Raw genomic sequence first — 27429 nt, forward strand, 5'->3', positions numbered from 1 at the left:
TATTGACCTTGTTGTACCTATGATATATTGTGTGCATGTCATGTTGTAGCGTACGTAATGATACATTGTTGTACATTATTTACTTGCCATGTGCAATGTACCACACTATTTGCAACGTATTGCAATACGTTTAAAAAAGTGAGCTGCTATGAGGATGCCTGGAACAATATGATTGTGCTCTAGCTTTTGAAAATCGAAAACATGTTAATTTATTCAAACTTGATGATGGCGTAATGCCGAAAGCTTGTTTTACTGTTTTAGATATTTATTTTGCCTAAAATAAAAGCACTTTGACATGCGTGAGATCATTTCAAGCCTCGTTATATTAATAATAATCATGTCATCCATCCTCGCCCACATAAAAAAATGGAATGGTACTGTGCATTGACATGCAGTTGTTTGTCATTGCAATTTGTTCAACGTAATTATACCCGCTTCATATTATTATAGGCACCAAAGTGCATGTTTTAACATTATTTGTTCATTCCTAGACATGTGACTTAAGTTCCAATACGATACATTTAGAGTTGACGCTGCCATAGCTGCCCCAGTAATTTACAGATATGCATCTTCTGCCATCTTCAATGTATCTTGCTCACAACCGGCGTTCCGATAAAAACACGTGTCGTGCGTTGCTCACTCAGAACTTCGACCATAGCTTCTCCTGAACACGCGCTTTCAACCTTCCACATTAGGTTATTTCGCTGTCACTTTTGATGAACCATTTCAACAGCAGTTGACTATTGATTGGACGCAGATATTGCGATGGGTGGCCTTCAGACGGTCGTGCTGGTCACCATGTGTGCCGAGTGATGAGCTCTAACGATGAATAACTAAGCGGGCGGAACGGTCGTGGCATGCAAGAGGCACTTTCACTGCGCGACCACGGCGGCGGCTAGGGGGCGGCGCCGCCTGACCCCGGAGAAGACTGATGGGGGCCTGACCCAGGAACACCCCGTGGGAGGGCGGCCGGCCGCTCTGGGCGGTCCGCAGCGGGCCGACTGGGTACTGCCACAAAAACCCACCGATGTATCCGACCGGAACCCTGGCCGACGGTCGGTGTCACTGCTCAGAACCAGGCTTATCTGTAAGTCTCCCTAAAACATGTTCAATAGTTTTCCTCCATGGTTTTCCAAACGCGAACAGTAACTTGGATGAAAAGATGGTGATACGCATGTCAAATCTAAATTCCTTATTTCCATGAATTAATAGCATATCTGCATCTACCACTTGTCCACAGATAACAGTAGTACAGATAACAGATAACGACTTGTCATTTCTCAAATATTCACGGAACAACACATCTACATATAACTTGATGTCTTACATAATATCGCGTAAGGTCCCGAACGCAACACTTCAGCATCGAGTCTTGCGGGGCGGTATGAATATGGGTAAACCGTATGCTCCATACATATAGTTAATTGCATTTCGTGTCCCCAGCGTCATTCCGTACGATAATGGGCCACTTCAGTTTGGAACAACAAACACCGCCATTACATATAATGCTGACAGCAGCGGATATCGCCCTTCCGGTCTCGACTCGTGTCTGGGAGCCCAGTGCTTGCAATACTGCACCGAGTGACCCCGCTGCAGGCCTGCCGCCGTGCCAGCCGCGGTGGCGAAACAGCCTGACCCGTGACCTGACCCCCGACGGCCGGCGGTGACTCCACGACACACGGGCAGCAGCCACTACCGGAAGGAGCAGAGAGGGCACGCTTCAGTTGCCTTTCAAACACAGGAGACGGTGGATGGTGCGACGCAGCCGTGATTCGCCGCAAGGTCGCCACGACTGCGAGACAATCGGATGACTCGCTCTCGAGCTCGGTGGTAGAACAAACTCGGTCAGAGTCTTTGATAGCATGGCGGGTTTGGTAAGAAGGTCATGAACCCAGATTTGCATGCTTAGGCGGGACGTTGTGAAATGATTGAATTTATTATGGAAGATCGACGATGCGCAGCAGTGTTAATTATTTCAAACACTAGATCGTTTGCGCTCCTCGCAGATCAATTAGGCTGATTCCGCGAGCGTTGAAGCCCGTTAACCTTGAAGAGTGACTGAAATAAAGAAACAAATAAATGCTTTACTTTCACTGATATGAGTCAATGCATAACATGAGCATTTTTCTCAATCCACTTGTGGTAGGTAACAGCCATAATTGCAGCAAAATTTACTAAACCGAATGTAATAAGATAATGTCGCTGTAATGGTGAGGTAGGCAAATGGTGATCTTCATTTCACACATGAGATTTATGCAATCGGCTGAAGTTGCTTGCTTCTGTGTAGTATGTGTGCATGCGAAACGTGTTTTCTAGACGTCGTTCTCGCAGCTCCTTCCGTCCCAAAGCCATTAACATGTTCCATTAAAGGTTACCAATACAATTGTAAATGCACATACGAGCTTACGAGTATGTGCATTTGGACCGCAAAACCAGTGGACTGCGAATTTTACTCGTAAAGTGTAAATATGCATCAATTCATCATACTTCAGATAAGCGAAATCACTTCAAAAGCCACCTGGCACACAACAAACACCGGTGCACATTCGAAGGCTATTTTTCTATGTTGCGATGCATTCTCCAGTTACTACCCCTTGCGGCGTTGCAGTCTTTCAACATCTCGTAACACGTAACACGCACATCGTTTCAGTGGCTCAAAGAGCATTCCCGGTGCCAACAACGCAATAAACCACTATCTCTACATCTTTATCGCGCTGCCAGTGGCAGGCGGGCCGGCTCCTACCCGCGGCAACTGAGTGGCATCCTCGTTCATCTGACCGGGGAAGCGCAATCGCAACCGCCTCAACGCGCGTAAGGTAAACACCATGAATATTCCCGGGCTGCGGCGCGGCCGTTACAGGCTTGACCCAACTGCTGGCGATTAATCTCTGTGACATATGAGACTTGTTGGCCGATATCCCCACTTTGACAATGCCATGGAGCTTGTAGTACCTTCCGATCTTTGCCTTTCGCTTCTCACTGAGACAGGGTAAATGAAGACATGGATTTCAGGCCGTACGGTGAGTGCTTACATGTCTCAGGTGTTGGACAAGTGATACCAATCGCAGAAGGTGTTAGGGAAGGAGAAAGCCGAAGAATGTCGTTAGATTGCTTAACTATCACAGTGTGGTTAGCTCGCAGCCCGTTTCCCGCACGTATTTAACTTTTCACACTGTAACGTATGCGTCTAACAATGGTCTTACCTAGAGCAGCACAACGTCTTAGCCGAAATATGATTTTCCCCTGATAAATTGCTATCATATAACCTTCAAAATAACGGATTGATTTGCATCGTAAGATAAAACCATACCCATGTGGCTGACAGCGCCCAGCGGAAATTGCTGTATGTAATTATACTAATATAACTATACACTTATACAGCAATGGAAATGGATACATACACGCATCATTTTGATTTTTTCCTGTGTGATACCGTTGGAAGGTACGCTAAGGAAAAGCGTCATTCAAGAAATGAATTAATTACTTTGATATACAATTAACAATAGTTAACATGCATCGAGAGCTATTGCAGCAGTTGGTTTAAACTGTGAGGTGAGTTAAACAGCACACAGTTACACCAATAGCATGCTTGGCAGAGCTGCAGGGTATTTTCGGTGGCCTAGAGAGGAAGCGTGGCGTGTTTAGAGCCTCATATAACCTCAGGCCGTGTCGTTCTGTGAATTATCGTATGCGGTTTTTATTAGGAGTAGCCATGCTTTTATTCGCATGAGCAGCAGTCAATTATAAACTGCCGCGCTAATGCAACCAGAGGACTTTGAGATGAGCTGAAGATAATTTGGAGATGGTTTTAGACGAACAACAGGTCGAAGGCCACACAAACGAATGATTCCACGATTTAATCAAATAGAAGCCAAAGTGAGGCAACGGGCTGAGCTCACAGGTATCTGTCGAACACATGCTGGGTATACATCTCCCTTTTCCTCTCGTCCATGTGCTATCGCCAGTTTCACTGTCTGCTGTAACTCCTGTTACAGCCCCGGCACCGGGCACGCACCGGCCGCATCTCTGGCGCGGGCCGGCAGCTCCGGTTGTTCCATCACATTCTCCCGGCACTGAGTAACGCACCGTGCCGGTGCCGCGACCCGCGCCAGGTCAGGGGTCGGGCCGAGTCGCGCCTCTCGGGCGACCGGCGCCACGGGACGCCGCCTTATCGGTGCCGCGACCAGCCGGCAGTGACGCAAAGCGCGCCCGAGCCTTTCCCCGGCGCTTTAACGGTCCTGCCGGCCGGTTCGAGCTGTCCCTCTCCCCGTCTCGGTGACGGCAGGCCATCCAATGACCGCGCCGTCCCATGCTCCTCGGTGCCGTCTCCCCACTGAGCTGCAGATGGGTTTGTTGTGCTTCCGTGCCACCGGCGGAATATCGATGAGGCTATCGAAAGGGATCCTAGCGGACAAGGAGGAGGTTCTGCAGAGTGGTGCTAATTTCTAAAACGGTGTCCACTTTCGATCCTGCTCATGAAACCCGGGTGTTGGCAAACGTCCCAGTGGCCCAGAGAGTGGGAAGTGTAGGATGTACGGTACACAGTGGCTGCTTTTGAAATCAATTGCCATTCGTCTATCTTTACATATTTAAGGTCATCATTGCTTCCAGCTTACATCGCCTGTAATGTAGCCCGGCTACACTGAGCAATCCAGTTTCCCTTCCATTCCAATCCATTGCTTTAGCGTCTGTCAAAGCGTTAGAATCACACATAAGCAAGCGCTATATTTGAAAGACGGTGAATATTTGAACACCATTTCACAGGCTATTTACCATTTTTACGCCATCAAGTAATGCTACAAGCTGTATCTGATTGAAGTTTCTCAACCTCACGGGAAAATCTCATCGTCACGAAAGACGGACAGGACGGAGTGTTTCGAGCTTATTTGCAAGGATACACCTTCCAATAGTGAATCGTCCAGTCTTCTCCCCATAGCAGAAGATGCTTTCACTATTCTCACCGCCTGGCAGAGATACTCCTGTATGCAGCGTTACATTGTCCAACGTCTATCACTAAAGCCCCAGTGCAAAACAAAGGAACCGACTTGCAGGCTGACATATAAAAGTATAGGTACTGACTGACTGCCGTAAAACACTTACCTGCCGTATGATTCATCATTCATGCAATATATGAAATGTGTACCATATTAGGGTCCCTTTAAATAATTTTTGTTTGCTTGTTAACATGTTCAACTTTCTTGTTCTAAATTAGGTCAAAGTGCTTCCTTCCAACACTCTAAGTAATGGGGAGCCTTAGTCGAAATTCGACACAGGCGTGGAAGAGAGCAACAATTCGAATGACAAAAATCAAAGTGGTTTAGTTTTTATTCTCTGTCATAGGAGTATCAATATTACAAATCGGGTGCTCGAGTGGTCCACTCCTGTGCTCGCCAAAGTTTTTACGACTCTTGCGATCTTTTTCCTTAGACATAATATGTCTATATTATAAAGAATATTATTCTTTCCTCGCTTTCTGAACTACCTTGGCGAGAGTCGGGTGTGCAGGAGCACACCATGCCTCTGCTAGTGTGATATTGTTTTGAAGCTTAAATAAATATGCATTCGATAACCTTACAAGCCGCTGCGGAATAAGACCAAAACCATCACTGCCAAGTAAATCTCTAGCAAAGGACCTAGCTCCAAGTGCGAGTATGCTCATGGACAGCCGCACTCCTCACGACTTTTACCGTCAGTCACAGCCAGCCCGGCGCGGGAGCTGCAGGGTAGGCTCTCAGCGCCCTGAGTCAGTACGGGGAACTCTCAGCCATTAGCAGATCGCGGGCCATTACAGTGGCTTCGGCCATTACCGGCATGACAGCCATTAGCAGCGGCTACCGGCGGTTACCAATATACATAGTTTGTGAGCCGTTCATTTATGCAGGGTTTTACTCCATAACTTTTGGAATATTGCGCCATAATGTCATTAATTCAGATAGCTTTCCTGTAGTTTTCTCGGAAACATTCTTTTTGGCTGACTTTTGGGTAAACTTAAGAAAAAAAATCAGTTAAGACTTTACGACAGGAAACTGATGAATAAAAAAAAAAACACGCACACACACAAGGACGACTAATTGTAGTAAAAACAACTTCGTTCATAGTTAGTGATAAACAATCCCCATGGCTCCGATTGAAACATGACGTTCTTAACACTCATTGCTCCATCTTCACTATTGACTTATGCGAAGCTGGTGCATTGGGAAACAGTCTCTCAGGACAAACATTGGAACACGAAAGGCATTGACAGGTCCTAATTAATCACTTAGTCAGCACGGCATTAGCCAATTGGAAATGGAAAGTGACAGGGTGTGGGCACGGATTATTTGTTTTAGTGATCCTCGTGACCAGGGATTCAATAAACAGACAGATGTCACCTTTGGCAGAAATTATCCGGCTCAGCCCGCCTACTCTTCTGTGGGTGGTCTCACTAAACGGATCGAGGGACGTCACCTTTCATCCTACCGATGGCTTCTTCAAAACCAGCGACTCTTAACACGGCAGACCACAGGTCGCTCGATTGTATTCCGAGTGCTCCGTCTCTGCAGACAGCGCACCCTTGTCATGACGTCATCGGACCAAAGTTGACACCGCGCGGTATGAGTGAACACAGGCCGCCGGCTAGAGACGAGCCGAGCCCAGGCACGAGCCAAGACCTATGCTAATGACTTGTGAAACGTCTCGGCGACTTACAAAGGAAACTCACCTTCGTTGGCGCGGCTAGTGCACATGTTGCGACAGAGGAGAGCCGTGAGATTCCTGAATAAATGGGAAAAGGTAGGGTCAAAGTGTGACAGTACCTACAAACAGTTGATACATTGCAAATAGAAAGGAAATTTAATAAGTGCTATCATCACTGCTTTAGAAAAGCATATTTTAAACGGCCAAAGCTTGATATAAAGCTAAAAGCGGGACACAACTATTCGTTTTTGACCATTGACAAACATGGCGATTTCAAAATCTGTTCGGTCATCTGTTTTCAAATGCAGAGAAATCAAAGAATGTCTTCCATAACAGAAACAAGCCAGACACGATTATTCACGGCGGCCATATTTCCCCACTGCACCCTCCTCGACTGAAAGTAAGCCCGTGAACCCGGAAATTGTCGTCCGTGCCGCCCGTCAAAATTGTCGCGGGATGTCTCCCAGAACGATGTCCGAAGACACGGTGACCGAGTGTGTGGGAAAGGTAACGTGAGCGGACCCAAATTATCGATCGACAACGCATTCACAGAGACTCTCACATAATGGCTGCGGTTGAATGTAGTGTTGGTGTTATTGATCACTTCGGCTTTATATTGGTTTGGTAAGTAAGGTCATTTTCACCAAAGGACCGTCCACTGACCTGACATATTTTTTGTTGTCATCCAGGAAGTATTGTGACATGTGAATGTCGGCGAACTTTTATCACTTAGTGACCAATGTAAGCGACCAACTACATACACTCCGACCGTCCTTCTCTTTGCCTCTCTTCTTCCATTTACTCGCTTAATGTTATATTTATAATATATGCGTCAAGTATTTTCTGATTAATTACCTTTGCCCCAACGGTGACAATCTAACTGCATATATGGCGCTTATGTATAAGAATAGTTAATCATTCCATTTAAATAATTCGATGTATGCATCGAATTACACAATACCTAAACATGTCAGTGGTCTATCACCACTTACGCACTCGTTATCGCCTCACACATCGCCTGTTAGCACACATCCAGCACCCTTAGCTCCCGTCCTCACCACTCGCAATTCGTCAGCAGCTGCTCCCCTTCTCCCACTGTCTCAGAGAGGTGACGGACACACCCACCCAACCGGAAAGACGCGCCAGACCCGCCGTCTTTGGAGCGTCCGGGCAGTACTGCTGCGACCTGTCGTCGTCCCATGTGACAGGTGTCAGACAGATGAGATCCGGCGCCGCACAGCGCCGTCTGCTCTGAGGCAAACGAGGCGACGAGGCGACAGAAATGTGGGTGTCAAGGCTGCAGCTGAAACCAGCGTCAGACAGGTGCGCGTTAACACATCGGCTGACTGCCGGCGCTGACGGATATGTGTAAATTTGTTTATTTTTTTTATTTTATGGGTCTTGGTATGTTGTTAAAAGTGCGGTATTGAGGTTTTTGTAGATTTCTGAGCATCTGTAACTGTAGTAGTTAGTCATCCAGGTCATTTGTTGGAAATACACGAGCATCGTGAAGGAGAACACATCAGTTGCAGTTCGAGAAAAGAGGCTTTCGGGGGTGCCACGAGATCCTAGGGGTGCTCCTAAGCAAGACGCATCGCCGTTTCTGATCCTAATTCGTCACATTTATCGGTTACTAGTCACTTCAGTGTAGTTCTCTGGCGCATAATTGTTTACGTCATCAACCAGCTTACAAATAGGCCGTATGGCACGGGAAACTTTCACTCACAGCACGTTTCAATGTCAGAAGAGGCAACCCTTTCCAGTTCGTGTCTGGTATAACACATCAGGCATTTATCGGCGATAAATTATCGCCGATATGTTATCAGGCTCTAGGTTCGATCATGCGTCTCATTTATCATTCAATTTGTTCACGTCTATCTATTACCAAATCGGCTACTCAGATAGCTGTTCGAAATATAAATAAACAAATATAGTATGCCACTCACGCAACACAAAGAACTAGATAAATTCAACTTAAATGCTGAATTTGATTAATTTGAGTTTACTTTTTTGACAGCATCATTTATCCGGAAGGCTATTGATAAGCATATAAGAAGGTAATTTTTTTACACGATAGGGCTCCGCTCAGAGTCGGCGCTAGTGATCTCAACGCTGGTGGTTGTCCTTTCCTCCAACTTCTTGGGCTTCTCATCGATCAGATCGTCGAGACGAGTTATCTTCTCTGCTATCTTCTTCGTCATCGGATCGGCGGCGGATCGCTTTTCGACCATCTCGAACTTGTTGCGGCTCTCCGTAATGATCTCCCCGTTCTTCATGGGCGCCACCAGGTTCACCTTCACGCCGCCGCTGGACCGCGGTCCCGACGAGAACGGCGCGATACTGACGAGCGGCGTGAACTTCTTGTGGCGGCCGGTGAGAGCGCTCCGCTCTGTCGTCCGGTCGCTGTCGTCCAGCCAGTCCACCATGGTGCGCGAGGTGCCGGACAGGTTGCTGTTGATGGAGTTGAAGTCGGTGTTACGACTTTTAACACGATATGAAACACCATAGAGAGCATGATTCATGTTATCTATGGAAACACCGACACTGGCGGTCGCAGCCGCTAGCAAAAGGGGGGGGGGGGGCCAAAGTCATACTCGCGGGACATAACATTTATCCGTCACCGGGAGGGGGGGGGGGTGATCGGCTAATTTTTTACGTCCACGAGGTGCCGCGCAGTTGGCATTACTTATGCTTCATCCATCTGATTCTTGCGTGAAATTTTTAAGCTCAATTTAAGGCAAAATCACCAGTTCCATTTCCCGTCCCACGGTGCTTCCACCGGTCGGCCCACTGCACCATGACGACGGATCGGTGTACAGGGTTGGGCAGATAAATTGGGACAAATTTCAACTTCCTCTAAAACGACTATTTTTTGAGTGATTAAGATAATTTTTGAACGTAAATATGGGCTAATGAATACTTTTCGATGTTATGCAGGTTGCGTTGTAATTTTGAATCGGCTGATCACAGAACGTGGGCTTAAGCAAGTCACTATCAACTTAGTCCGCGCCCACATGCGTGCCAATACTCTAATTATGCTCCATCAAATGGCTGAAAGTAGTGTGTATCGAACAGACGTAAACGTTGGAGGAAGAGAAGATGTTGACTCATCCTTACATACTTATTGCATTGACACCTGCCGCTCCCCCGGTTTTCCAGGGGGGCTAAAAGGAAAAATTCAGTTAAATCAGAGGATCCTCGCGAAAACAGTGGCGCGAGCTTACAACGAAGGTAGCCGCGCCATGAGAAAGCGATATACCAGCACCTCAAACATGTACTCTTATGCATTGATGCATATCGACCTGTTAACATAGATGTTGAAGCAGCTGTGACGTTAAAAAGATTGTTTCCTCTTAAAGGGCTTTGGAGAAGCGAGCAAGCACGTGCAGGTCTTTTTCGACGATGGTATCCCCATAACCGAACATATGAACAACCGCAAACACCATGAAACATCGCAACCAGCCCAGAAGACGTGATCTTAGTTCCAAAAAGCATGCAGCAGACCTCGGTGATGGCATTCCACTCGGTGACTTCTGACGGCCACGTGGGGCCCCTTATTTTACGGAATCGGGAGGAGGTTCGCCCTTACAGCGTACCTAACCATTATTCCGGCAGTTCGAATCAACAAGATGGAAGAAGGCATCATCCTGCATGGAGTGATGCTCTTCGAGGAGTCAGCTCCCCGGCATACAGTAAATTAAATACAAAATCTCCTGAAACGGAGGATCCCGGAAACTGTACCCAAGGCTAAATGGCCCCTCCCTCATTAAACCTCAGCCCACACAAGTTCTGGTTGCTGGGGCGTTTTTGCGGCCGAGTCTAACGAACGTCCCCATGTGACTGTGGTGAGTCTCAGCAGTGCCAGTTGGCTACAATTACGAGCCATTTCAGAAGGGAGATCTCGCCGCGCGTGCGGCCAGTCCAGGCACCGATAAGGACTGATGCAGGTGGACCACAGTGATCATATTTGGTGATAAATGTGTAAAATTGGTGTGACAATATGTGATCCAAATTTGAAATGCCTACGTTTACAAATTTCTAAGCTACGGCGTTCTGAATGCAAATATGTATTTTGTCCCAATTTATCTGCCCAACCCTGTAGCATAGGTATACTGGAAGGTCAGGCACGCGGATTCATGACCTTACCACTATAAAACAATTCGGAAAAGTACAGATACCTCTTGCTTTGAACAAGCATGTGAAACCCAGAGACCATTTTCAGACTATGACATTTACTCATATAGGTAACATACCTAGTTGTGTGGCGGCGGGAGAGAGTAGGTACACCGACCGACCTCTGGAGACCCCCCACAGGTTCCGAGCTTTCAAAATTGGCATCTGAGGGCCGCGCGCGACTCCTGCGGGGCTTCGCAGCGGCTCTATTGGGGCTCACTCAACCTGCCTAGTCTTACTGCTAAAAAGACTGGCCCTGAGCCCTAAGGACTTCATCAGTCTCTGCCAGCCCCAGGACCCACGCCGGCTCATGGGGTCCCGACGTCGAAATATGAGGGAATCTGCGCCGGACCATCAGGACGCAAAGTAATCTCGATCAGGACCAACGTAAGGCTGTGCCGGAGACTGCGTGAGCCCTCTGATCTTCAGAAACCCACCCATATATGTTTTCACGTAGAGGCCAGTTTAGGGCCCTCAGAGACCAGTACAGGGCCTGCAAACTACAAAGGCCAGTAGTTTGAGGCAATCAGTGACCGAGTTGGGCTCTCAGAGGCTAATGTGGGTTATTACAGGCCAACATGGGCCCTCAGAGGTCAGCGTGGGGCCCTAAAAGACCGGCATGAGCCGTCGTTGGACCCCAGAGGCCAGCAGAGGGCCCTCAAAGGCCAAGATGGGCCCTCCTCAAATGCCAATGCAGGCCCTTAGAGGCCGGCATCGGGTCTTCAGCAGCCAGTGCGGGGCCCTCATTGGCACCTTAAGGTTCGTCTTGGGACACCACAGACAGAAATAAGGCCACCAGAGACCGGTGTGAGACCCTCAGACGCCGGTTGGGACCCCTGAGGCCTGTTAGGGGCCCTCATAGGCCAGATGTGGGGTCTCAGAGGTTGATGTAGGCTCTTAGCGGTCAACGTGGGCACTTGACCGCCACTGAAGTTCCCTCAGAGGTCAGTGTAGGACGCTCAAAGACCGGTGTGGGAGCTATATTAATAGCTGGGCGTGGGTTTTTTTTGAGCTTCGTGACGATCGAATAATTGCCAGGGCCCCATACACCTATATGGGGGCCCATTGGTTGTTTGAGGGGGGGGGGGCAAATGATATGATGGCCCCCTTTATTGACCTTGGGGGGGGGGTCATGGCCCTGATGCCCCTCCCCCCCCCGCGACCGCCACTGTGTACACATTACACACATGCCTCTGAGATTACATACTAGCTCATGCAAACTCTATGCAGGCCCCGGAGTTCCCACGCTAATCCTTAAGAAACCAAGCCGGCATACGGCGTCACCACCGGGCTTCTGAGGTGCACAGCACCAACCCATGAGGTCTTACTTTAGTGTCTTAGAGCCAATCTCCTTTAGCAGGGCCCACCCACCACTGCCGAAGAGGGTCTCATGCCAGCCATTGCTGGGCCTACGAGAGCCTCAAGTAAACCCACGCTGATATTCCATATAAGATCCGGCCATACTCGTGAACCGGTGCCAGCGACGCTGACCACCAAATTGACAGAATGCGAAACTGAGCCCTCATGAGTGAAATTTACGTCCTTTGATGGCGCAAGAAAGAAAATGAAACATACGAAAAGCTTTTCTAGGACTTTTGTTCGATCTGAAAGGTGGGGCCAAAAGATAGTATGGCCCCACCTTTCAGCACCAAAGGGGGGGCCATGGCCCCCGTGCCCCCCCCTGGGACCGCCAGTGAACACCGATAGGTATTTGTATAGGTACCTATACTGTGTCTGCTAATACATGTACATATGTTATCCATTTCAGAAAATCAGGCCTTCGCTGTGCAGACAATTTGTCGGCCACCTGATCCCTTAAGTCTCACCAAATTACACCCGGACGTCTGTGAACAATGAGGCCGAAATCTCACCTTATGCTGATCTAGGGTCGAGAAGGTCACATGACGTACTGAACCACCTTACGGCACCCTAAAGTGATAGGGCTGTTAAAGCAGTCGGCGGTATTATCGGCCCTATCCCCAACTGTGTGAATAAACTCTAAAAATATCCACTCCTCCTATCCCCACACAATCCGCGTACTTTGATTTTTCTTTTGTTGAAGAAATTGACGTACGATTATAAGCATGGCTACTGCAGGAGTGGTTGTTGAATGAAGCCCAGCATTTAATAATCAAATTAGGATATCATTACAGGATTAATTTGGATAGCTCCATTTCGCTGACTGTTCAGGCACGTGAAAGCATGCATGTGCATTGCACATTCCTGTGTCCAATTCAGATTCCATGCTCTAGTCCCAAGTGGACGCACTTTTGATTCCGGTTACGAAATTCATCGTGCAAGGCTACGACCTCATCAAATTACCTCCGATTGTGAAGCTTCATCTCGGAGTTATTTTGTCTAGCGCCTGCTGTTGTCCAACAACTCATACTGGACAGTTACAGAGCAGAGAGACGGTAGAAAGGGGCCACTCGCTCTAATCGAGCATATGGCTCCAAAATAAGATCACGGATTACCTCATACCATGACATCAAAGGCCACGCGCGCCCGCACAGTTAAGCTGCTCTTGCAGGCCTGTAGGATTGACTACATTAAAGGGACCCTCCCACCTTAACATTAGATTTGAGTTGAGATAGCCAAAATGGGGTCCCTGGCTCACAATTACCGGTTTCGGCACTCACAACATCGAGAAATGCCTTAAATCGGAAATATTGAATTTCAAAATTGCAGCATTTTGATTCAGAGGGGCTAATGCTTAGGAATACCCCTCTGAATGTGTGACGTCAGCGCAAATATCTAACGATTTTTTAATGTTTGACTAAAACGTTTTGTAGCATGCGGTGGTATATGCTATTTGCGCGCAACATCTGCCGCAAACGCCGCACTTCTAAAATAAAGTCGCTAGAAACAGCGGAGATCCCAAAAAAAGTAAACAAAAGTAAAAGTCTAATATCTTGAAAACCGGTGAATATTTTTCGGTGAAATTTGGTAGATATTCGTTTTCGCTCTTTCTGAACCGAGCGACATCACTTTCATGCCAATTCATAAACTTTTTTGAAGGTGGGAGGGTCCCTTTAATGATGATAACCGGAGATGAAGTTAATAGACGAAATACATCAGGAAGTCTACGCTCACCTTGCATCAAAACGGTGTGATGAGGCCCCTCGGCGCTCCGAGGAATGTCGCGTCGCGTGTCGTGTGGCCTAATATAACTGTTAGCTGCCCAAACTCCATAATTTAGGCATGCAATGCATTCAATGTTTAAAACTGGAGTGTTTGAAGGCTTGTATTTGACGTGCGTGAAGTTAGCGTCGTATTCCGCGACGGATTCAGCGTCGAGTCCGAATTTCAACTAAACTCAACCTATCCGATGCAGTTTGGGACGCTGATTCCGAATATCGTATTCATTTCAAATTTCAAGGTCATCTTCAAGGTCAAATCACGGATTGAAATTGAGTCCCCGATTTTTCCTACACCGATCGTCCGTTCCGATTTCTGAAGGTCGCATTCGATAGCTAGGGTCAGAATCTCAAATTCCCTAATATATACCTTATTAAAAATATTTGACCTTAAAGGTCATTGTATTTGAACGTTTGAAGGAAGGCTTGAAGGCTTGCACGAAGATTGCCACAAAGGCATGCTTGTATTACACGCACATCTTTTTAGTCGTAACTATATTGGATATGAGCCTATACGTTAAACACTTCTTTCTCTTCCCTCTCTCAGGTAGTAGGTACGCCCTTCTGTCCCTTTAATTATCTCTCGTCCCTCTCCTATCCCCTCTCCTTCGACACTTTCTCCCTCTATTTTCCTCCCTCCCTCGCGTTCCTCTCCGCGCTCACGCCCCGTTCCAGCCCCAATAAAAACGCTCGGACGTGGTGGCCGTCCATCTTGCCCTGTTTACTGCACTTGATGGCCGTTCGGATGGCTCCGGCCCGAGCAGACGCTGATATGAGGGTATCCCATAGCGTCGCAGCGCCACCGGCGGCTCTCTGACCCGGCACACCCAGGGGTGTTTCACCACCCTCTCCGCTGCACCCATTTGTGACGCGTCACTCGCAACAAAGGACCGAGCTGTTCCGGACATCATCAGAGGGACGTCCTCTGCCTACCAGCCGACGTTTTTGCCTGGCGATGACATGCCTGGAGCTCTCCCCTCCGAAAGATAAACCGGCATCTCAGCGTGCGATATCATCCGACACGCGCGGTGGGCGCCCATTACAGGACAGGCCCGTTTATGAAGACGCTGTCGTACTGCAGTAGTTAGCCGGCGAACTGGCGCGGAACCCGCCGTTCCCAGCCGCTCCGAGCAGTCACAAACACACCGGCGCCGGTTTTTGTGGCCGGCCGGCCGGTAAAATCACAGAGCTCCTCGTCCGCCGGCGGCGCGGCCCTCTCGGCCGGACGCGCCCCGACTTGCGTCAGGTCGTGTCTCTGTAATAGACGGCAGCGGGGGTGATAAACAGTCGACTCCTCTCACGCGCTCGCCGACCACGCATGTGCCTTGCTAATGACACGGGCACTGCGACAACAGACAAACGCGTTGCGCCATCGACGATTACCGAGGATTCGTCTCGCTCTGTGTGTGAAACGGGGTCCTGTGAACGAAATACGGCGGCGACGAAAAAATCGAAATGAGTCTCATTAACAAGGTCATTCATCAGAGAGCAGCTTCTGATAATGGCCCCTTAGTGCGTGCGCAGACATATCGCTTCGTGAGATGCTGGTGAGGCGAAGTAAAAGGGCTGATTCACTCGCATTTGAGGTTCGATAATTAATTAAGAGTGTTTTAATGAATGTTACGCTGGCTGTGTTTTATATAGAACGGTGACAATCGTGCGTAAAAAACTCGCCAACTACCACCTATTTAGGTAACGTATACGCACTATACGCAGTAGGCATGAAGATTGACCGGACATTTATTAACCCGGCACCGCCTGGGCTATTTCCGTACCCACGACAGCCTGGGGGGGGGGTCGGATCCGACCCCCCCCTGTTATCTCGAGAACCAATGGTCGTATCGAGCCCCGCGAGGCGGCGTTCGAAAGGTCTCTACGAGACCTTCTCAAAGCACTCTTAAGATTTTAAGATTGAGGTCAACTTTCGGGTCAAGGTCAGGTCAAAGGTCAAATTCAGGGGTTTTGCATGGATCGGCTTACGGACAGCGGAATCGATAGCTGCTGCTCGAAACTCACCAAAAATGACCTCAAAGGCCTAGTGAAGGTACCATGTGCGTATAGGGGTCATACTAGGTACAGGTCAAGGTCAGGTCAGGTCACGAAAGGTCACGGTTTTCACTTTCTGCTACATGGGCGTGCGACACATGTTTTATGGCTTATTTTTCACGCCGAATCCGATGGTAATGGTTATATGTGACCCCAAGTCACTGTGCTGGTGATAAGTGTGCATTGAAAGCATAAAAAATCGTTTATACTATACATAACTAAACGAGGGCTAAGAAAAAAGGTCAATTTTTCAACTTTTTATTTTTGACATAAAAATGCACTTTTCTAGACGAGCTTTGTCCCAGGAATCTAGTGGTGCCATTTGTTTTCACATGCGATGTTCAGAAGTGCCTCTAATTCACGAAAATGCTTATGACGTCACCATGCCCTATGCATGTTGGAGCTATTTTTTACAATTTGGGGGTCAAAAATCAAGATAGAAAGTTGAAATTTGGGGCATCTAATGTTCTAATAGAGCTCTACAACATGTATTCCGGTTTTTTGGAAATTTCCAAAATTTTGGATTTTATTAGCTGTTTTCCAAAAAATATAGTTTTTTGAATTTTTAGGGGTGAAAAACGCATTTTATGGAAAATCCGAGATAGCCATTTTAAAGAACTCGTTGAGCTGCGTCTTTTGATGTCCTTAATTTGCAATTTGCTTCAAACCCTGATTTTTGGCGATTTTTTAAACATTTACCACTTTTTGACTAAAAACGCCACGTAGTTACATCACTAAAATCGATATATCTCAAAACTTTTTGGAAATTTTTTCTTAAAAATTGCACAGGAGACGTCAAATTGATGGGGGAGAAGGTATGCCAAGTTTCAAGTAGATAGCGAAAGTGGTTCATGAGTTATTCAAGAAAATCGGAGGGGGGGTCGGATCCGACCCCCCCCCCCCAGGCGGTCGCGGGTTAACCCTCGCCCGCACATGGGGGGGGGTTGCCACCCCCCAGGTAGTCTTTCTGCCCTGCACTCAACATTTTTTGAGCTAGAAGGCTGATTTTTCGTATAGCTGCTCCTCTATCCTTTCTTGATGTTCACTGAAAATTTCAAGTTTCTGTGGTTTTTGGTTTCGGAGATATGACCTTGTTTTTCAGGTCATGTCATGACCCAAATGGCCAATTCTCAAGATCTTGCGTTGGCTATGGGCCTTGTGAGCTTTTGACACCTTGATTTCGGCCTTTTTTGCCAGTCTTACCTCCCACCTATCATGGAACATGTTGTCATCGGTATATGATAAGCAGCGCACTTGATATCCAACGGTGACCCAAAACAGCAACATTTTTTAGTTTGACCTGACCTGGAAGGTCAATGACTGACCTGAGCAGGTAAAACTGGATATCATTGGATTCGGCTCTTCCCAAAGAATCTTTTTGGTCTTTACCGCTAAGCTCTATCTCCAACAGGAACGAAATGGCGCGGGGGGGGGGGGTGGCAACCCCCCCCCCCATGTGCGTTCTAGGATGGGAAAATGGCATGTGCGGGCGAGGGTTAACGCTTCGCAGGACGAACAGCACTCGGGACAATTACTGGCATTGGCCGTACAGCCACTTCATTTGATATGAGCTAGCTGAAAACGAGTTGAGTAGGCACCTCAACACGGATTTACCTAGCTATCCTCGCCCGCACGGCGTCGATGGCAGCGCGAGATGTCTTGTGCAAACGCAGACCATTTATAGGCGCTGGGCAGCCGTGTTTGCCGTCGGGCCGTCACCGAGAGCCGCCGCCGCTGCCGGATGACGCCTGGGGGTCTGATGACGTGCCGCGTCATCGGACGGCCCGGCGCCGGCGTTACACCATACCACCGGCTGGTTGATATGCCGGTGTGGTGGTTGGGGAGAAGAGGTGGGGAGGGTAGGGTTGAGGGATGGATAAAACCTTATAATACGGAAGATGTGATACCCGTGAATGAATGTAAGTTCCCGTGATTATAAGAATACACTCGTTACGTAATGTACACTGTACAGCTCATAGACTCGATGACCCTGCCGGCATTGTATGTCACCCACAGAACGATGCTTCTTTTACCCACTACCCCAACATGAATCGCATGTGTCAGCGCTTGAGTCCCAGCTGAGTAGCACGCTTGAGCGAAGGAGAGCCCGCCGTCGCGTCGGCCTACTCGAAGGCACGAGTGGCCCCACGGTCGAGAGCCCCTAGACCTCAGTCACAAGGTCGGCCCGAGCTGGACAGGTGCGCGGTAAGGCGGTCAAGCATGCCAGAGGTCGATGAGCTTTGAATAAACCTCCATGGGGCTGACTAAACGTAAACATCCACTGGACATTTGAGAATGCATGAGCCATGAAATGTGGAAAAGTTGGACATATCAGTATATCTCGCGTCAAGTTTTTGGCGGCGGATTCACTGAGCGACCCAGGCATACCTAATGCTTACGCTCCATTCACCGATAAAGTGAGGGACAGCTGCCATGATAAGTGCTCACTGCTCACTAGTTAACCCTCGCCCCGTTGGGGGGGGGGCCATTTTGGCCCCCCCCCTGTGGTTTTTCCTGAATAGCAAGAAAACGGCGGCGCGCAGCGCCGCCAAATTTTCAGTACCTTCCCGGGCATCAATTTGACACCTTCACACCAAATTTCAAGTCTTAGGTCACCTTAGGTCAGGAGTTATTGAGGTCAAACTGAGGTCATGTTCGAGCAAAAATGAGCAAAAAACATGCAATCTTGAAACGCTCACCAAATCTACAGTTATCAATCAATTTCAAAGTTCTTTATATGGTCTAGTAGACAAAAAGCGGCGCTAAAAAACTGCTATCTCGGATTTTCAAAATTTTTGGTTTTTGACCAAAAAAAAATTCAAAAAATTGATTTTTTTAGAAAAACTTTAAAAAAATCCAAAAATTTTCCGAATTTCGAAAAAAACCGGAATATATGTGATAGTCCCAGCGCTCTTCTATATACATACCAAATTTCAGATCGATATCTCGTTTTTTGGCCAAGTTATAGCGAAAAAACTGTTCAAAAATGATGACGTCAAATTTTTGAACTCAATTTTTAGCAATTCTAGACCACGTACGGCAAAACAAGGACCACCATTGAACTCCCCGTGACGAGCTGCATCGATTCGATACCCATTTTATGCAAAAATATTAACTTTGAAATTTGACCTAATTTGACCTGACTTTGACCTGACCTTGACCTGACCTTGACCAAAACGTGATCTAAGCTGGCCCCAAAGGCTGCCTGACCCATATGATCGCATTTGTCATGTAAAATGGACCATAAAACATGTATCACACGACACTTTCATATTGTGATCCCCCCGTGACCTGACCTCTGTGACCTGACCTGGTATCAGTGACCTCAAATAGCAAAATATGTGTTTGAAGAACATTTCCCCATCGATGATTTTCAATGAAATGCATTTTACTCGATTTTACAACGCATTTCTTGAAGTGCCTGTAAACGGTGAAAATTGGACCTTTGACCTGACCTGTGACGTCATCGGTTTGACCTAGGTCAATAAAATTGGGTCACAAGGTAGTTCCCCGTTGGGGCTATCCAACGCCGTTTACCGCTTGTCGCTATGTTGCGTGGTTCTCGAGATCTTAGGGGGGGGGCCAAAATGGCCCCCCCCCAACCGGGCGCGTTGCTCGGCAGAGCCCAACGGGGCGCGGGTTAATAGTGAACGAACTGAACGGATAACTACGCATAGCGCCGACAGTCTGTGCATTACCGTCCCCCGAGAGAACGGACGTGAGGGAGCCCGCACCGCTCATGCTGCTCGTTAGGGTGGTTTCTCGGGTTACCGGTGAAACAGCAGGCTTCATTACTTTCATCGTTCTCCTGTGGCTATGATGCATGGTGGGGGCTCATTACAGTAGCCGGCTGTAATGAGACTAACGGGAAAGGCGTGCCGCGCAGACCGAGACACGCCGAAATAAAACAGTAATGGGCTAAAGCAGCAAGGCGGTCTCTAAATACTTAAGTGTGTCACGACACATTTCTAAGTGAAAAGGAAGTCAAGTTTAAGAGCTCTGAAGCTTTATTTTTTTTAGTATTGTCGATAATCTCATCCGTATGACGATATTGTAGGCCTACCACTGCTGTCACTACACGGCTCACCCACGGGCTAACTTCAGGATCTGAGCCTGAGGCAGACGACCCACCGACAGGTGTGCCCAGTCGCGGCCCACTGACCCGGCAATTATAAACCAATCACGGTCGGTACTGTCGTGTTCGTGGGCTCACTAGTCCCGTGGATGAGCACTAAGGATGATTGAAGAACAGGACACACGTGAGGGGGCTGGGGGGGGGGGGGGCGGTGCCTTTCACGGTACACACGGCTCCTTCGAGGACAGGGGTGGGAGGTCGTGGACTCTGAATAAACAGGTGTCTGAGCTAACAGGGCCAGAACTGACGCAAGATTATGAGCAGGTGCGCCACGAAGCTAGAGTTTGAAAGATCCTGTGCATGGTGGAGCTATCAAAATATTACTTGATGGTTTATGCTCCTTCGGTCTAAAATAATTTTTGAGTTGAAGTTCGGGTCAAGGTCAGGTCAAATAACCGAAATAAGAGACTAGCTGCAGTAAGTGGTTTCGAAACGTTACGCTGACTGCTGAGGGATCTGTTGTCATAAGCTCATCCAGTCGTAAATACAAAGATCATCATAACCTAAGTGCCAAGTTCAAGCAAAGGTCAGTTGAGCGAAGGTCAACCGTCGAAGTCTAGGTCAGATCACAAAGTCGGTCTATTTACCCAAACATGTAGCAAGAAGGCTGACATTTCAGTCACGTATGACACATCTAATTAGCAATTTGATGCGAAAACCTTGAATGACAGTTGTCTTATCAGCGAGTGGATGTTGTGGCAAAAACGTGGCATCATGAAATGGTCATCAGCGTTACCAATGTTGCAACGTCATGCCCTGCTCTACCACTCTGACCCAGCATTTACACCGCTCAACAAGCATTCGATCCGGGCGTCAGGCCAGCTCTCGGCGCCCGCTTTCATTCCTCGTTCGTGAGAGGGGTGGTGGGGCGGTGCAGACGTCTCGTGACCCCGGCGGTCATACAGGTGACCCCGGCGGTCAGACGGTGTGACCTCCGGGCTCTGACCCGACCGGAACACGCCCAGACGATAGCCTGTTCCCAGTCGCCGGGTGGAAACAGGCGAGGGCAACAGGTAACAGCGTCCTGCCGCGTCGGCAGCAGCTGGACAAGAACCTCGGGTCGGAGTGTCGGCAGGACGGATCACCAGTAAAAATGCGTTGGTGCGGAAAAGTGAGGTCCCGTGGTTTTTAAAAGAAGCCCTAGAGGTCCGTATGAAGTATATAAGCGAGCGATATACAGCTGAGCATACGTATCTAACTGTTAATACTTCACTTGTCCTCAAAGGTCAGAAAAATAATGGCTCTTACGTGCAAATTTATTATACTTGTGAATATACGTACACGACTCTGAAGCACTATTTACAGCAGTTAGCCGAGCGTTGAACACAACAGCCGCCCATGATAATCACAGATACAAAAATAGCGTCTATAGATGCCTCCTCGATGTATGAATATAACATATCCATTTTGATTCAAACCAATAAACAATTAGAACGCGCGGCTCACAGTGGGATAAACTCACTGAGGCGTCTGGCCCCTACAGAAACCCATCACAAAGCATGGCGTGCGGGGCGGGAGGTAACAGTGCAGTTACAGGCTGGGGTTAGTGGCCGGCCGGCTGGCAGTCCGCCCGGGTCATTGGGCGTTACAAGAGCGAGACTCGGGCATCCAGAGCAGCGTCAGAGGGGTGGTTTGAGAGACGCACGCTTCGTTCAATCGTGACGATCATGTCCGATTCGTAAAACGGACAGCTAGTTTGAAATGACAAAATAAGAAGAAAACCACAGCACATTCCAAGCCAACAAACTTCAAACAACTCTGAACATCAGCGGTATCTTGGGTAGAAATTGAAGGCAAGAAAAGGTGCGCATTAAGTACACTACGCACTACGCAGTTTAGTGACCAAGCGAGGTCAGAGGTGGTTTAAAAAGCGGAGTAGCAAGGCGTGGATCATGAGAAGCCACATCGAGGCATAGCAGCCCGGGGAGATTTCGACACAAACGAACGTCAGGACGTCCAATAAGCTCCGAGTAAGACATACACCGCGGTACAGCGGCGTTACTTAAACCGCTGTGCAATGTGCATACTCTGAATCGCACCCTCAGTGAGCTCAATAACTCCCATCGAGCTCACCACGGCAGTCACTCAGCCCCGCTCTGAAGAGGAAACACCGGGCGATATGGGACGACCGGCTCACCCCGACCTCACAGCCCCGGCCACACACAGACAGACACACAGACGTGGCCGGGCCGGCGGCAGCGCCCCACTACGTCTCGGTGAGCTCCAGGAGACTGGTGGTGGCGGCGCCCTTATCGCCGCCGCGCTGCTCCAGCACAGAGCGGATGATCTCGTCATCCATGGCCGGGAACATCTCCTTCAGCTGTGGACGGGCGCAAGGAGAGACGGTCAGACGGAGACGGAGACGGGATAACAGCTTAACCCATTAACGCCCGTAATTCCCCAGCGAACGCACACGAATGCCCATTTGCCGACTTAGAGGTAATGGTCCCCTAAGGGTACCATGCGAGTTTGGTAAATGTGCGAATTCTAGAAATATCCTTTTTTGAAGTGGTACCTTTTGGTACCACTGGGCGTTAGTGATATCATTTTTTCTCAAAAACATGCATTTTAGCAGCATACAAGATATGTTGCCAAGAAGACTTTGCAGCTCATTCGTGAAAATTGGAATATTAGACGACATACTGATCGGCAACATTATGGGAAACGCTCGCCGCTTATGTTTTTTCAAGTTGTCAGATTATGACGTCATTACTGCATGCTATGCCTAACTGCCATAAACGTCAATGCTATTATTCACCTGGTGGTGGGTCAGTCTAATGAAAAACTGTGCTGTTTCAAGCAAGGATGCGGAGTTGATGGATTTTCAGTGACAGACTCTGACTCCAATTCAGACTTTTACATTTCGACTCCGACTCTGACTCCGACTCCAGGCATGATTGTCGACTCCGACCGACTCTAACTCCTGCTCCATCTCCGCAGCCCTGGTATATCTGCAGAGTCGCGGGATTTTCGGCGACTCGAACTCCGGCTTCGGCTTCCACAATCGACTCCGACTCTGACTCCGACTTCAGTTAAAGATATCGACTCCGACTGACTCCCGATTCCGATTCTGCAGCCCAGGTTTCAAGGCTTGTAGAGTTGTTTACTTTCCTAAAATGCACAAATATCTTTATACAAATGACAAAACAAACGGTTTTCTAAAAGCCATTACCAGCAACCACCCTACAATCTGTTTTATAATTTCTTTCAAAATTATGAAAATAAACATGAAGCCCATAGTCAAGATCCAGCACAGTCTGTGCTTACGGTTCATGCACTGAAAGACACGCGCTATACCTACCTACCAAATCTAATCCAGCAATCAACGAGACAGATCTTCAAAAATGGACTTCAGCCGGATTGTGCAGTGCTGGTTGCGCTGAGGCACACGTTGCAGCAGTCAACACGTCATGCTTCTAGGCTCTAGCCGTTATGCTTCTCAATGTACGTCTCCGGGCAGAGCGCCACGCGCCCCTTGCCACAGATGACTATATGTACTAGTGACAGCCGCATAAGTACAATGCAAGCGCCAATTCATGGCGGAGCCCACTCTAATCCAGTGTCTGCATCAGTCGCGGCGTACGCAGCATTATCAGGTGCACGTACCAAGCAGCAGGTCTGCAGGAACTCGTCTGTCACTACCATCAGGATCAATATTTCCTTCGTATACTACCGCACAAACTGCACTGGGATGTGACGTCGTTACCCACATCTTCCTGAACAACATCAACAGCCTTTCTAAACAACAAGACGATCTCAAAACCATGCCCCTCCCCCTCCCCCAAGCAATATTCATTTGGGCCTTGACCACATCTCTGCTTGGCAAATGGCAGGGATACCCGCAATAATAATAGCGATTACAGGGCAAACATCCTATCCAACATCAATGTGTCACGTCAGCGGTGAATAACTTATCAGCAATGAATGCACCAGTTTCAAGCGACGAGGGCGACGAAGGCACTCCCCTCCGAACTCTTTTTCGATTCTGTTTGCCGCAAACGGCACACCGTCCCTGAGAAACGTTACACAAACGACTCTCAGCCTACACAGGCGCCCCTTTTTAGCATAGAGACGTCCCCTTAGGTTTCATAGGCATCAAAGGCGCCTCTTTAGACCTAACAGGCGCCCCTCGTTCCCACTGAGGCGCCCCTAAGGGCTTCACAGGCGCACCTCTTTCTATAGGCCTCAGGGGCGTCCATCCTTAGGGATGCAGTGGCCAAGCTTTCTTATGGAAGCTCGAATTTGACCTTCATGGGCGCCCCTTTTGCATGGCGTCGCCCTTTCTGCGTGTTGGCGCCCCTACATATACTATAGGCCTCATGGACCTCAGAGGCACTCCAGAGGCTTCACGGGTGCCCCTCTTTCGCATGCAGGTGCTCCTATGGGCATCGAAGTCGCTCCTATGGACATCCTCATTTGCATTGAAGCGCCCCTATGAACTTTATAGGTGCCCCTCTTTCGCATATCGGCGCCCCTATGGTCTCACAGGCACCCCTCTTACGCACCCAATGTCTTTAGGCGGTGGCGTCCCCTTGAGGGATGGCGCCCCAAATGGCAATTTGTCCGCATCACTCCGTTGAGCATTGTTACGCGTCTGCACAGAACGCGCACGCATGAAATTGCGAAAAAACGCTTAGCTTAACGCCCAGTGGTACCAAAAGGTACCAACAAGAATTCTTCCACTAGGGACGCCAGGATTCATGACGAAACATCGGATATTCTGCTTAACTGTAGCTGCGAGTTCTTCATCTTTAATGTAAACACACTTTGGCCAAAAGAATATTCACAGACATGCAAATACAAACGTTTCTTTCTCCTAACGTCAGCCAATGACTGTGGCGCCTCGAAACACTCCTCGCTTTTCTGCACCTCACATGAAGTTCTTTGTATCAGCACGTTACTTTCATCCAACAGCATATCCGGAAAGGAGGCGATTATCCAATGACAGCATCTATGTGGCGAAAAAAACGTATGGTCTCAACGCAGCGGGCCAAAATGTGCGTTGGTACCTTTTGGTACCGCTGGGCGTTAATGGGTTAACATCAGCCAGCAATGGCACCTGTTCTGTTCGTGACATTGTTCGTGGAGTAGTCTCCTGATTGCTCCACGAAAGGCCTGCTTAATAGTTCTGCATAGCCTGAATTGGAAACGTGCAGCGAATGCCACACCATTGAACAATTATTTTGATAAGAAGGGAAATCCTAAGTACTGTTCGAACACCCTACAAACGGAAAATCAAGAAAAGAAATACAATATTGTTGCGATTTTAAGACATACTGTTGGCGCAGTTTCGACAGATAAACACCAATTGAAGAAACGTTTGCTCTCACATCCCCTAAATTGCGGCACGCCGCTCATCTGCGATTTCCCGACTTCCGAATTCCATTTCACCAGCTCCCCCTACATCTCTCCCTCTGCTCAGTTCTCTCCCGCGCCACCGAGCGGCGCCACAATCGCTCACCTGGGCCACGTCCTCGGGAGTGACGGGCGGCGGCCGGGCCGGCGGCTGCGCCTGGGGCGTGGGCACGGCCGGCGCCGAGTAGACGGGTACGCCGATGGTGGGCATGAGGCCGATGTAGGGCTGGGGTGCCACCATCACCGGCATCTGACCGGGCATCGCCGGCACGCTCATGTCACCCGACATCGGCTGCGGAGAAACAGAGAGGGAGGCGGGTCAGGGGACTAGCAAAACACTCTGGGGTCAGGGGACCGTTCCGTGCTTCTATCCTCAGGATACTGAAATCCTTCTCCTCCACGCCGCAACCCCCTTCCGGGCTGGACAGGTAAATTTATCTCATGCGGGCTGCTCCCTTGGAGCGGCACCGCTGCTCCCGAGGGAGTGCACCCCGTAGCCGGGTGCAGTGAGTGCCTTGGGGCTGGGTGGCCTGTCCTCTGGACGGGCTCAGCCCCGGCGACTCACTAGGGTGCCTGCCCAGACCAATGTCTCCCCCTAATTCCTATCATCCTTCCGGCTCTGAAATGGTCTAATTGGACCGAAAGGCCTAACCCAACAAAAAAAAAAAAAACAAAAAAAAAACAAAGGGGTCAGGGGATGGTGCGACAGGAAACAATACCACATCGCAGAATCCATATAAGTCACTAAGCCGAATTTGAAACCACACCCAGACCAGACATATCCCCTCGCGGTGCACAACCGCCAACATAATCCATAATTCTAGGCGAACATAAACCCAAACAGAAACCGTAAACAACCCACGGCTGCGTGACAAATACGAGGGGGTATCGAAAAGTTCTGATCATCACCATGAATTAGATGTGATAGAAATTTGATTTTCTTTGCATGATGTTCATTACTTCTTTGCAAGCTGCCACACACGACTGTAAACTTATTGCATCGTTTCTTGAGCTGCCTCAGGCGGTCATTGTAGGACCTTCGCGCTGTCCCGTAAATCACTGCTCCACCTCATCAATGACGTCATTTCTGTCCTAAAATCGCCGGCCATGCTGTGGATTCTTCATCTCCCGTAACAATCAAGAGTCAGTTAATACCCGGTCAGGTGAATTTCTTAGATGCGGTAGGATTTAATGTCCACATCATGTTGTTTCTTCAATCGCAGCTCAGGACGAATGGGTGGGGGCGCTGTCGGTGCGGATAAAACATCTTTCTTGGGCTTTTTTGCGGCGATTCTGCTTGAGGCCATCTCGCAACTTCTTCAAAAGTGTGCAGTAGTGCTTGCTTATCATTATCCGACCATCATCAAGACAGTCGGTAATGACTATTCTACGCCAGATCCAGAACACTGATAGCATTGACCTTCCATATCGGCTTCTGCATCTTCGCCTTTTAAGAAGGACAGATGTGCCATGCTTAAACTTCTTGATCATCTTTTTGTCTCTGGATCATGCACATAGAACCCAGCATTCGTCACATGTCATCAAATGTTCGAAGAGGTCTTCAATTTCCTAAAAAAGGCCTAGTTTTCATTTCGAAAGGCCAAGACGCATTTTTCTCTTGAACAAAGTAGACACATGAACTTCTAAGCGGGCTGACTCCTTTATCGTCTGTAGTTCTTCGCTGATAATATTTTCAGGCACTGCCAGCATTGATACATTTCTGTTGCACAATCATCTGAAAGGTCACACGACGATCTGTAAGGATGAGGTCTTCCACTTCCTTCACAGTCACCACCTTGTCAGTCACTGGTAGTCACTCACTTCTTGACTCCCCTGCAAGGGCCATGCAACCAAGTTGAAAATTATTTCCTCATTTTCAGTAAGTGCATGAGATGGGCTTTCCTCGCC

The 27429-nt window shown here is 48.5% G+C and overlaps 2 protein-coding genes across 2 annotated transcripts in view; both read right to left on the reverse strand.

Moving 5' to 3' along the window:
- Positions 1–8501: 8501 nt before the first annotated feature.
- Positions 8502–14005, reverse strand: LOC122365642. Its single transcript, XM_043337047.1, has 2 exons — positions 13942–14005; positions 8502–9126 (listed from the first exon to the last, which is right to left on the reverse strand). Exon 2 carries the CDS (start codon positions 9099–9101, stop codon positions 8742–8744), a length of 360 nt encoding a protein of 119 aa, XP_043192982.1. The 5' UTR covers positions 9102–9126; positions 13942–14005; the 3' UTR covers positions 8502–8741.
- Positions 14006–21408: 7403 nt separating this feature from the next.
- LOC122365648 (toll-interacting protein A-like) overlaps positions 21409–27429 on the reverse strand; it is a 30854-nt gene continuing 24833 nt past the window's right edge. The window contains exons 6-7 of the mRNA XM_043337056.1: positions 25628–25813; positions 21409–22486 (exon numbers count right to left, since the gene is read on the reverse strand). Coding sequence (XP_043192991.1) covers positions 22373–22486; positions 25628–25813 — 300 coding nt within the window. The 3' untranslated portion in view covers positions 21409–22372. The remainder of the gene's footprint in view (positions 22487–25627; positions 25814–27429) is intronic.

This window comes from Amphibalanus amphitrite, unplaced genomic scaffold (assembly GCF_019059575.1).
Source record: "Amphibalanus amphitrite isolate SeventyFive unplaced genomic scaffold, NRLGWU_Aamphi_draft 000028F_arrow, whole genome shotgun sequence".
In the NCBI taxonomy this organism is placed as follows: Eukaryota; Metazoa; Arthropoda; class Thecostraca; order Balanomorpha; family Balanidae; genus Amphibalanus; species Amphibalanus amphitrite.

What these genes read in the sequence shown, in the direction of transcription:
- LOC122365642 (XM_043337047.1), bottom strand. Translation starts at nt 9,101, where the DNA reads ATGGTGGACTGGCTGGACGACAGCGACCGGACGACAGAGCGGAGCGCT.